This window comes from Channa argus, chromosome 15 (genome assembly GCF_033026475.1).
Source record: "Channa argus isolate prfri chromosome 15, Channa argus male v1.0, whole genome shotgun sequence".
Taxonomy (NCBI): Eukaryota; Metazoa; Chordata; class Actinopteri; order Anabantiformes; family Channidae; genus Channa; species Channa argus.
In genome coordinates, this window is record NC_090211.1 from 2,137,376 (window position 1) to 2,150,188 (window position 12,813).

Below are 12,813 nucleotides of genomic sequence, written 5' to 3' on the forward strand. Positions count from 1 at the left end.
ATTGTAGTAATGTGGTGATGAAGTCGGTGAAGCCAAACTGTAGCCAAAGTTTAATGTGATTTTTTTTTTTTTTTTTTTTTACTCTTTGCTACTTTTCTAATTTATTTTTAATTTTATAATCATTTATTTTTATTAATTTTGTGTAAATGTGACTTAATAACATTTTTTTTCTTTTTCTTTTATTGTTCCTACTGTGTCACTTTCATATTGTATGTATGAAAATGAGCCCTTGTGTCTCAATGTATAAATAAAGAAATAATAAAATAAAATGTATTTTCAAACAAGAAAGTGAGAATACAATCCCTTGTCTTTCCAACAGAGGATTTCTCCTTCTTCCAGTCTGGCCAGTAGTAGCACCTCCCCCTGCTCCACACTGCAGCCTCCTGCTGGAGGAGAAGGCAACAACAACAACAGCAAACATGCGTCTTCCAACCATGCCTCGGTCACCTCTCCCACCTCAACATTGGAGAGTAGAGACAGTGGTATCATAGGTGAGATGCTAGATAACGTAGATACACTTTCCTAAAAAGAAGTCCTTGCACTTCTAAATGATCATTGTTTTTCTCTCTCGCCCTTGCTCCTTCCTTCAGCCACTTTGACCAGTTATTCCGCAGATTTGGCAGCTGAGCGGAGCGACAGAGCAAAGTACCCCACCGACAGTTATCATGGCAGCAGCCTCAACCTCTGGCCTGAAGGCAGCCGGCCAGTGGTGGCCTCCACCTCCTCTTCCTCTATGGTAGAGGCAGGAAGTGCTAATGATGGCTTCCTGTACAGGGTGGATGACAGCATGGCCGCCTCCACTTACAGTCTCAACAAACTCCACCCAGACAGGGGCCCTGGCACTGCCGGCTCTTCAGGCTCCACCCACTCAATCCCACTCTACCTCATGCCCCGCCCTAATTCAGTTGCTGGTAATATGACATATGGATTATGTGTGTGTACAGTATGTGTGAATCAAGTGCTCTTTCCTGTCATGGTAAAAATACATCACACTTTCTTGAGTATAGTGATAGTGAGCAAACAAATGTGGTAGTTATTTGAGATGGGACAAAGCTGTTTTCTCTCGATACAATATAGGTTTCACGGTTTCAATATATTCACTATGTTGAATCTTGGTCAATAATGGTAACAATGAATGACCTCAATAGTGAGCTGTGTTGTTCTTTTTTCTTTTTCTGGCACCTTTTTAAGTTAATAAAAAAACAACCAAATAAACAGCAAAGTGCAAATAGCATTTTTAAATAATATATTTATATGAATTAGGATAAAATTAATTAGGATAAATTAGAAAATAATAAACAATATATATAATCTGTATTTAAAATATAAACCCAGACCTATACAAATTGTTTAACTAGTTGTTCACAGACTGTATTTGTTTCAAAATGCTGGGCTGCTGCTATAATAAAATATATAATCATATAAACTATATCGGTGTTGGCCAACAAAAAAATCCATTTTATACAGCTTTAACTGGGTCCCAGTAAGTAATAAATGCATTTGGATTATATAGATTGTATTTTCACACTCTAATTGCTTTACATAATGAGCACTTTAATTTTTTAACCTACGGGAATACTTTTGAAAATACAGTTATTTAAAATAAGAATCATGTCTGGATTCAGGATGTGGTCAACCTAGCTGTATGATCCAAACAAGGGTTTCCTCAGTTTAGTTTTTGGTTTATGTAGTATGTAGTATGTAATGTGTGGTGTGCATTGTGAACTGTACTGTAATGTGTGTTGTGTTACGTTTTTGCGTACTGATGATGTCATTAGTGACATCATGCAGCTGCGTTAGTTTGCTTTTAATGGTTGTCTTTGTAGTTTACCTTTTAAGTTTGTTGTGCAGTTGTCAAGGGAACAATGCAGCGCTAATGGTTTGTGGCAAGAGAGGCAGTTCAGCTCAGATACTGACGGGAGCAGACGTCACACTGTAGCTGGAGCAGAGGAACTGGCTGCAAGGTGGTGTGGACCACAACAAGGTAGAAGAAAAAGGTTTAGTGTGTAGCTGTGGAGCCACACGGTTTCTGCAAGTTCTTCGAGTTCAGTGAGTTCAGCCAAACTTTTGAGAAACTTGTTTGATGAAGCTTTTTAGGGAACGTGCTAGTGAGATTGCTGTACTTAAACTTGTATTTATAAAATTGACCCGTCATCAGCTAAGTTGAGAAACAAGTACAATAAATGTTCAATGTTCGTCACACAATGATCTTTGGAGTGAAGTTTTGCTGGAGCATCAGATTCATCAGATTCGAGTAATACCACCTCTACATTAGTAAGAAACCTTCTTTACATGGGCTAATCACTATTCAGACAATGATGGAAGAAGTTGTTGATCCAGACAGCATGGAGGAAAGACAGGCAAAGCCAAACCTCGAGGCCAGGGAGGATGTTTTGCAAACTCTGTTAGACAAAAGAAAGGCTGCGTTGGACCAGCTGATGATGCAAGAGACCAGCATGCGTCTCATGGATGAGGACTTCTACAAGATGGTGGAAACCAAGCTGTGCCCAGAGTTAAACAAACTGTTTGGTGAGGTTTGTAGCATAAATACCTCACTCAGAGAAGCATTCCATTCCATTCTTAATCTCGTAATGAAATGAAAGTAATGTAATGAAAACCGATCAGAAAGACTGGTTCGAGCCGAAGTTAAATACACTCAGACAACTAAAGGAAGAGGCGCTGGTTAACAGAGTCACATCAACGTCATGAGGAAGCACCTAAGGCAGATGAGAGTGTTGCTCCTGAGGAAAGTGTGTCTGTAGTGTCTTCAAGGGAGATCTTGGAAATCCCGAAAGAAGCAAGAAAGAAACAGCAAGAAACTAAGCTTAGGGCAGAAAGGGAGCAGGAAGAAGCTAAGCTAAGGGCAGAAAGGGAGCAAAGAGGCTAAGCTTAGAGCAGACAAAGAAGAACTGCTCATGCAACTGCTAACGCACAAAGCCAGATCTTGAAAAAACATGTGGCTCTAGCTGTTGGAGCGGAACACAATTGGGAAACCCAGGGAGATGGTGCAATGAATATAAAATACCAGTAGCCTACATGGAAAAGGCCTTAAATTGGCAGAAAATTATTGCTGAAGATAGTGAAGTGCTCCGTTCGTTCGCTCATTTCCTAGCTAATTGTGTAAACGCAATGGCAGATTTGGAATGTATGGAAGAGCATAATACTACAAGCAACATACGGGCGATTGTTCCCAAGCTCCCATATAAGTTGAAAGAGAAGTGAAGAACTGGCCTACGATCTTATTAGGAAACATAGTCATAAGGCTAAGTTTATAGATGTAGTTGAGTTTGTAAATGACGAAGCCGAGATCTCACTGCATCCTTACTATGGAAACATATTAGACAAACCTAAAGAACGCCTAAAGAGTTCTTTGGGTACCAAGTTCGGGAAGATAGGGGGTTTTAAAAAGAGCTTTACTCAGAAGGATGTGAGTGCAGAGCCTGGATTTAGAAAGACAGACTCTTCCAGTACCATCAAGTCCTCACCCAAGCCTTCCAATAACGTTAAAGCCTTACCAGAGTCTTGCCTGTTTTGCCAAGAGGGGCATACTTTTGAGTACTGTTAAAAACTACAGAATTCTTCTCACAAGGATAAGATAGAGTTTCTCAGGAAGGAAGGCTTGTGTTTCAGATGCCTGAAACCAGGGCATGTGGGCAGGCGCTGTCGCTAGCGTGGATGGCTATGGGACAGTAACATACTTAGTCCAGCGAAACATCAGCAACCAAGCTCACAGTGCCTTTGTGTTGGGAAAGGCAAGAGTTTCCCCCCTAAAACTATCCCTCGTTTGGAGCTTACAGCAGCAACCTTAGCAGTTCGTGTGGACAAACTGCTACTAGAGGACTCTGTGTATTGGACTGACAGTACAGCGGTGCTAAAATACATCAACAACGAAACATCAAGGTTTTGCACGTTTGTGGCTAATAGGGGGTCGGCAATTCAGCAGACCTCAGCAGATTCACAGTGGCACTACGTTAACTCTCAGCTTAATCCGGCAGACGGTGCACCAAGGGGACGGAACGTGAAATAAGATGTGGGTTTCTGGACCTGACTTCCTTGCACAAGCGGTCGAGAAGTGGCAAAGAAATCCAGACTTGCAAGACGTTGAAGTAGCCAATTTCTGAGGTGAAAAAAAAGGTCACAGTGAATGTTCTCGTAGTTGAGGAAAGCATTGATATAATGCAAAGATTGATACTACTCAGTACTACTCATCATGGACACACTTAAAGCAGGCTGTAGCGTGGCTTGTGAGGTTGAAAAATATGCTTTTAACATCGCCCAGATGGAAAAGGGAGTTGTTAGGGAATATTGTCATTGTGGATGAGCTCCAGGAGGCAGAGGTTGAAATAATTCGTCACTGGCAGCAGAAGAGCTTTCCGGATGAAATTTCAGCTCTGCTAAAAAAGGAACCGGTGAAACGGAGCAGCCACGTACATAGACTTAATCCAAGGATACAGGATGGAATTCTTCGTGTAGGCAGACGGCTCAGCCAAGCTGCCATGCCAGAGGAATCCATGCACCCTCCAGATTATCAGGTATCTTAGCTTATACTGCAGGACATCCATGAGCGGATAGGCCATGGTGGTCGCAACCATCCACTTTGCATCAAAGATACTGGATACCAAATGCAATCTCAGCAATTACAAAGATTCTATCCAGCTGTCCTCCCGCATAGTAGGGTCTTACCTGATGAACCACCATTTACTAGAGCAGGTGTCGATGGCTTTGGTCCCTTTATTATTAAACGGGAAACTGCAAAAAACGTATGGTGTCATATTCACATGTATGGCTACCAGAGCTGTTCACATAGAAGTGGCAGCGTCATTGGAGACAGATTCATTCATTAATGCACTTCGATGCTTTATTGCAAGAAGAGGTCAGGTTGTAGAAATACGCTCAGATAATGGAACAAACTTTGTTGGTGCTTAGCCAGAGCTCAGGAGGTCTATGGAAGAATAGAACACGTCCAAAATAGAAGCGTGGCATCAAGTGGACGTTTAATCCCCCATGTGCTTCTCATTATAGAGGGGTATGGGAGCATTTAATATGATCCATTGGAAAGGTGCTTGGAGCTACATTGAAAGATCAACGTTTGGATGAAGAGGGTCTGCAGACATTGCTCTGCGAGGTGGAAGCTATTTTAAATAGTCGGACAATAACTACACCTTCTGATGATCCAAATGACTTGGAGGCCTTGACACCAAGTCACCTCCTTCTCTTAAAAACCCAGCCTTTGATACGTTTGGGAGTTTTCCAGAAGGATGATCTTTACGCCCGCCGTAGATGGAGACAAGTCCAGTACATGGCAGATCTCTTTTGGAAACGTTGGGCTGAAGAGCTCCAAAGGTGGCAAAAATGGACACATGCAAACCGCAATTTTGTTCCTGGGGACATTGTGTTGATTGTTGATGAATCAGCGCCTCGGAACATCTGGGTGATTGGCAGGATCATCCACACAATATAGGAAGGGCGAGGTCTAGTCCGTCAGGTTCATATCAAGACGATGACCAACGAGTCTTCTCCAGGAATCAGAGTGAGACAGTGGTAAAGACTGATCTCCTACGGTGTGTTAAGTGCTGGTAACCTCTGGCACCAGAAGACAGAAGAGAGAACACCATAGAAGAATAGTCATGATGTTTGTAGGTTATTGTTTTATTGGTTTTGTGTTTGTGCAAGTAATTTGGTAATTGTTTCCAACATTAAATGTTTCTAAAATTGAAGCACAATTAGGGCCCGGGTATGTATGAGCCAACCAAGGGTCCACAGTTTAGTTTTTGGTTTATGTAGTGTGTATTGTGAACTGTACTGTAATGTGTGTTGTGTTATGTTTCTGCGTACTGATGATGTCATTAGTGACATCATACAGCTTTGTTAGTTTGCCTTTGATGGTTGCCTTTGTAGTTTACGTTTTAAGTTTGTTGTGTGGTTGTCAGGGGAACAATGCAGCGCAAATGGTTTGCAACAAGAGATGTGGTTTTCAGCTCAGCTACTGAAGGGCTAGCAGATGTGACACGGTGGCTGGAGCAGAGGAACTGACTGATGCTGTTCAGCTCAGCTACTGAAGGGTGCTGATGTGACACGGTAGCTGGAGCAGAGGAACTGGCTGCAAGGTGGTGTGGACCGCAACAAGGTAGAAGAAAAAGGTTCAGTGTGTAGCTGTGGAGCCACACGGTTTCTGTGAGTTCAGTGAGTTCAGCCATACTTTTGAGAAACTTGTTTGAAGCTGTTTAGGAACGTGCTAGAGAGATTACTGTACAACTTGTGTGTATACAATTGATCCGTCATCGGCTAAGTTGAGAAGCAAGTACAATAAATGTTCAATGTTCGTCAAACAACGATCTCTGGAATGAGGTTTTGCTGGAGCATCAGATTCATCAGATTCGAGTAAGACCACCTCGACACTAGCTTAGCTCTGAGACTCAAAGCAGGGGCAGTAAAAAAAATCTTACCAACATCACTAAAGCTTACTTACCAATGATGTGTATCTAATTAGTTTCATCTGTACAAAGAAATGTAACACTAGGGTGATAGTGAGCTTCATTGTTGTACAGTATGTGAAAATTCACAACAACCAGGCTGAAAAACAGAGACAATGCCTAAAAAGCATGTTCACAATCCCATCCTCCCTTTCCTCTTCCTCTCTCTGTGTCTCATAAAAACTTAAGAAACCAGCTTTTGGAAAGGAAGGAAGTCATGTGCATGACATGACGTCTTTCAAAACACACTCACACATGTATCCACACGATTCACAGCCAGTGGTGTTTGTTTTGTTAGAGGATTTTAACTGGATTGATTGCATCAAACATTCGGTAGGTTTCTGTCTGTTAAGAGTCAAGAAAATTCAGAGTTGTTCTATGTATTAGGGCTTTGTTAGCTTTAAAACAGGTTTAAATCAGCTATGGTGGAAGTCTCACACTGCCTTTCTCAGAAAATATCCCAACAATAACATGGACAACTTGTTTTTTTCTATATAATTTAGCTTCCTTTCTTCATTTCTTGGATTGTGTTAATTGTTCTATTCTTTTGTCATTAATCGTTTTTATGAATTAATGTACTGTAGTGCTTCTTACGTGTTAAGCCTCCATCAGAGCTCATACCACTCCAGTTCAAAGATAGTATTTCAGAGACCATATATAATTAAACCTCATTATTCAAAATTTGTTTTACATTTCTGTGGTACAAATGTAATTTATGGTAAGAAGTCAGAAAAACATATTTCCAGTATAATATTACAATGACAGGAAAATCATTCATGCCTTTTTTTTTTTTTCATTCTCTAGCCACTAGTTCAGCCCATCTTGAAGATCTAGCATATCTAGATGATCAACAGAGACACATCCCTTTAAGGACGTCCCTCAGAATGCCCAGACAGAATTCTGTCAGTCGTAGTCAACAGGATCAGAGAGGTAAACACATGCTCCTACTATCACTTAACACAGGATACACAGGATTGTTTTTAACAAGGAGTATTACAGCCCTCCTCACCTCTCTCCCTGCAGTTCGTTTCACTCCATCTCTTACGCTGAAGCCCCTCCACTTTGAGGTTCCCGGTCTCTCAGCTGATTGGCTGTTTACTGGTAGAAAGTGGCTCTTTCAGGAAGTGGACACGTGTCTCCACAGTGACGATCCGGCAACCTGTCGGGGCGTGGTAATTGTTGGCAACATGGGCTTTGGCAAAACAGCCATCATTGCCCGTCTGGTGGAGCTCAGTTGTCATGGAAACCACATGTGGCCAAATGCTGCTGGCAGCCAGACCACTCCCAAGCGTAAGCAAAAAGACATTCAAAAAACTCATAAAAAAGAGAGTAGCTTTCTTTACAACCCTGATTTGTGGTGACTCTACCTGTCCTTTTTCATCAATTTGGACATTTATTTCCAAGATATAAAAAAAATTGTCATGTTGCCAAATCTACATGAATTTAATCCCAAGACTTCTTTCAAAAAGATCAAAGGGCCCAGTATTGATTTTTTTGTTTGCTCAGTACTGAAGCTCTTTAAAGGGATATTGAATTTTGGCAAATGGCCGCATCACATGCTTACCCAGTGAGTTACCCAGTGTTAGTCACTCTGTAAGCTGTAAGAGCCAATAAAGTCAGCCAGCCTCAACCAACAACCAGGCACACAAGTAAAATCAACCACCAGAAATACCACCTAATAAATCATGCAGTGGAGAAATACATCAAAGCAGTATGAATGCAGTTTAAGTGAAGAAGCCACAGAGGAAAAAGAGAAATTGTTTGTGTGTTTATATCTTAATGTCTGAGATTTTCCCTCCATCCTTAGGCTCTGATGCAGAGCCTGTTTTTGGTACCCATGATTCCCTGGGAAGAGGAGAGGGAGATGAAGGAGGAGGAGGAAGCTGTCCAGGGACTCCAGAGATGAGGAGGAGACAGGAGGAGGCATTGAGGAGACTGGCAGGACAGGTACCATCCCCACTATACTTAATATAGGTCTACTGTATCACACAAAAGATTACTAGAAAGCAAATCCAAAGTACTTCTACTCAAGTATTGTGCTTGTTTTAAGTTGGTCCATTTTATGCTACTTTTTACTTAATGCACAGATTTTGGGAAAGAAAAATGTCTCTCTGTCCTTGCAGGTTGTCTCATATCATTTCTGTCAGTCTGATAACTGCCACACATGTCTGGTTCCGGAGTTTGTCCACAATATGGCAGCAATGTTAAGTTATGCCCCTCAGCTGTCAGTTTATCGAGAGCTGATTCACCAGTCGCCACAGCTACAGAGCACACTCAGTCTGCGCTCCTGCATCCAGGATCCAAGTTCTGCCCTCCAGAAAGGAATACTGAAACCACTGGAAGCTCTCTACAAAGGTACATATAGATTTTACAGAACTCTGGAGGTTTCTGTGTGGTAGCTACTGTCGCTATTGACAATACACAATACTTAATCTGTAATGAACCACAATGTTGTTTTACAGATAGGAAGCTGCATGTGGAAGGGGCAGGGCTTATTATATTGATTGACGGGCTAAATGAGGCGGAGTTCCATCGGCCAGACTATGGCGACACCCTGGCTTCCTTCCTGTCCCAAAACATCCAAAAATTTCCTTCCTGGTTGAAGGTCGTAACTACTGTTAGGACCAGTCAGCAGGTGAACACCCCTCTCTCACACACACACACACACACAAACCCATACACAAAAAGCAAAAAAGGTCGAGGTTTTGATATTTACCTCTTGTCCTTCAAATCTGTCTTTCAAAAACCTTAAAACTTTATGAATTTCCTTCGGGGTAGCAAAAAAATTGTCAATAAAAAGAAATAATGGAATCACGATTAAACCAACATAAACTACAACCCGAAATGATTGGACTTCAAAAATGCAACAAAGACTGTAAATGTGAAATTGAATTAAATGTAATTTGCCTCTAAAATCACGGCTTGTAACTGTGCTGTGCCTTGTTGTATCGTCAATGACACTGACAATATAGCTACATGATGACAAGTACCATAAAATCGGCATCTCTTAGGAGCCTGCAAACAGAAGAAGCATGGTGAAATACGGAGCCAGCAGGCGTCATCTAAACTGTTGACTAGGATAAACTATGAACTACACAAATACAACTGTGAATGAAATATGTCGTTATCCTACTTTGTTTTTGAGAATTTGTAGGATTATTATTTTTCATCACTGAATCACTGTTTCTTGTCTCTAAAGATTAAAGTGTTTTTTAAGTGTTAGGAACATTACTTAAAAAATGTAATGCAAATCAAGTTTTCAATTCAATCTTTGATGTGGTGACAACATAATAATGTTGTTACAAGCTGTTTTTTGGAGGAAGTAATTAATATTACTTAAATTGCATTTCTACTTTCTCACACTACACATTACTGCGGAAAGTAATGATATTAAGTTACTTAACACTGCATGGAACTCAAACATAGGAATCATTTACAGTAAAGGGTTCCAGCAATACTATTTCATGTATTTCTCATTACCTGTAGTTAGTAGAAATTCGTTTGTGTGGTAATATTGCTAGTAAGATGTTCAATCGTTGGGAGTTTGATGTTATGTTTAATTGTAATGTCCTTTGTGGTTGATGTTAAACGCTGCCAAACTTAGAATAACAATTTCCAAAAGCATAAGAGGAAAGGAAGGAAGGAAATGAGAACTGATGGTTAAATATCCTTATATAGTTAAGTCTATTTTGGAGCAAAGAGAAGGAGAGGGCAGTCTTAATAAACAATCTCTCTCCAGATGTGGTTAGTGACATTTAATGAGCATGTGCACCATAATTTACATACATTTATTTTAGGTTTGTTCAATTAAAAGATACACTATCGGTGGCTGTTTAAAAAAGATTACTATTCCAGTAACTACAGTCAGTATATCAATAAGTCTGCATCCTAAAGTGTTTTTTTTTTTTTCTTTTTTCCTAGTCATACAAATAAAACTAGAAACATCAAATGCCTTTCTTAAGGGGTCTTGGTATACAATAACACCAGTCACCTGGCACATGAAGTCAGCCAGGGACCGATTTGTAGAACTAACATTAACTTCATAATCTGGCCGGCAACAGCTCTAATATCTGTCCCTGGAGTCTGGGTTTGTCAACAAACACAGATTTATGTGTTCAACTCTGATGACAGTGTAGGTTCTCCTATACTAACAAAATCTGTGTCTCTGTTTTTATTCAATCAAGGACATCACGCGTTCTCTACCTTTTCACCGTATTTCTCTAGACAGAATAGAGGAGAACAACGCCATAGACCAGGACCTGCAGGTAACATACATGCACACGGCATGTGTGGCTGGCTTTACTGTCTCTCTGCATATCAATCTGTGCATCCATACTGTACATCTGTCTGTTTTTCCTCAGGGTTACCTGATGCAGCGTATCCACAGCAGCACTGAAATCCAGAGCAATGTGTCTCTCAGCAATGGTCGCCTTGACAACACAGCACTTGCCAAGCTGATCAGCCACCTGAAGAGCCTAAGCAGAGGCTCATACCTGTACCTGAAACTGACCCTGGACCTGATAGAAGGAGGATATCTGGTCCTGAAGAGCTCTAGCTTCAAGGTGAGGGAAACACAAACAGTAAAGTGAAAGTTAATTAAAAAAGGCTTGTAGGAAAATAAGGTTAAATATTTTTTACGTACTTTGTAATTGTTATGGTCATTAAATACATTATTTAGTTTTATAACCCCCATTCCAAAGAGTTGGGAGGATGTGTGAATAAAAAAAGAATGCAATGATTTGCAAATCTCATCAACCCATATTGTATTCACAATAAAAAATATCAGATGTTAAAACCATTTCATGTAAACATTAGCTCATTTTAAAATTGATTACAGTAACACATGTCAAAAAAGTTGGAACAGGGGCAACAAAAGGCTTGAAAAGTAATTGCCGCAAATCAAAAACAAATGGAGGAGCATTTTACAACTAATTAGGTTAATTGGGAACAGGTCAGTAACACGACTGGGTAAAAAAGGAGAGGCAGATGTGAAGATGGGCAGAGATTCACCAATCTGTGACAAATTGCATCTAAAAACAAAGAATCAATTTCAGAAAAATGTTGCTCAATGTAAAATTGGAAAGACTTTGAACATTCCATTATGTACAGTATACAATATCATCAAAAGATTCAGAGAAACGGGATGAATCTCTATGCGCATGGGACAAGGCCAAAGGTCAAAGCTGGATGTGCATGTTCTTCAGGCCCTCAGGTGGCACTGCATTAAAAACAGGAATGATTCTCTACTGGACATCAGTGCATTGGCTCAGGAACACTCCCAGAAATCACTGTCTGTGAACACAGTTCACTGTGCAATCCACAAATGTAAGTTAAAGCTGTATCACCCAAGAAGAAGCCATACATTAAAATGATCCAGATCCATGTTCTTGTGATTCAAAGCTCATTTAAAATGGTCTGAGGCAAAATGAAAAACTGTTCTGTGGTCAGATGAAGTTTTGGAAAACTATGGACATGTCATGTCTGGTGGACTAAAGAGGAGAGGGACCATCCAACTTGTTACCAGCGTAAAGTTCAGAAGCCTGCATCTCTGATGGTATGTGGCTGCATTAGTGTCTATGGTGGGGGCAGCTGGAAAGGCAACATCATTGCTGAAAAGAACATCTAGGTTTTAGAACAACATATACTCTCATCCAGACAACGTCTCTTTCAGGGAAGGCCTTGCATATTTCATCAAGACAATCCTAAACCACATACTGCATCCCTTGAAACAGCATGGCTTCGCAGAAGAAGAGTCCGGGTGCTGAACTGGCCTGCCTGCAGTCCAGAACTTTCACCAATAGAAAACATTTGGCGCATCGCAAAACAAAAAATCCAGCCACGAAGGTCCAGGTCCATTGAGTAGCTAGAATCCTGCATCATACAAGAATGGGATGGCATTCCTCTCCAGCTACTGGTCTCCTTGGTTCCCAAATGTTTACAGACAGTTATTAAAAGAAGAGGGGATGCTACACAATGGTAAACATCACCCTGTTCCAACTTTTTTGAGATGTGTTGCTGCCATCAAAGTTAAAATGAGCATGAAAAGGTAAAATATCTCAGTTTCAACAGCTGATATGTTGTTTATGTTCTATTATGAATTATATTAAAATTATATAAAAAAAATATAAGTTAATGAGATTTGCAAATAATTGCATTCGGTTTTTATTTAGCCTTTGCACATCATCCCAACTTTTTTTGGAATTGGGGTTGTAAATGATGACAAAGTGTTACATGTACTAAAGAAGTGTGCTACTTGGAAAACAGATGCACTGTGTGCGAAGCTAAACAATAAAAGTGTTACCATCTGAGCTGTTACGAATTTAGGGGTGTGTGTGTGTGT

General features: G+C 40.5%; 1 protein-coding gene across 4 annotated transcripts in view; it reads left to right on the top strand.

Annotated features, from left to right (window-relative positions):
• The window catches only part of LOC137099553 (protein TANC2-like), a 47,420-nt gene that overhangs the window by 23,063 nt on the left and 11,544 nt on the right, over positions 1 to 12,813 (top strand). For 3 of the 4 annotated variants that reach the window (XM_067476544.1, XM_067476545.1, XM_067476543.1), the window contains 9 exons: positions 320 to 491; positions 591 to 911; positions 7,278 to 7,403; positions 7,497 to 7,763; positions 8,281 to 8,420; positions 8,597 to 8,828; positions 8,936 to 9,108; positions 10,658 to 10,738; positions 10,835 to 11,035. In XM_067476544.1, coding sequence (XP_067332645.1) covers positions 320 to 491; positions 591 to 911; positions 7,278 to 7,403; positions 7,497 to 7,763; positions 8,281 to 8,420; positions 8,597 to 8,828; positions 8,936 to 9,108; positions 10,658 to 10,738; positions 10,835 to 11,035 — 1,713 coding nt within the window. The remainder of the gene's footprint in view (positions 1 to 319; positions 492 to 590; positions 912 to 7,277; positions 7,404 to 7,496; positions 7,764 to 8,280; positions 8,421 to 8,596; positions 8,829 to 8,935; positions 9,109 to 10,657; positions 10,739 to 10,834; positions 11,036 to 12,813) is intronic. The other variant, XM_067476546.1, reaches the window with a different exon arrangement.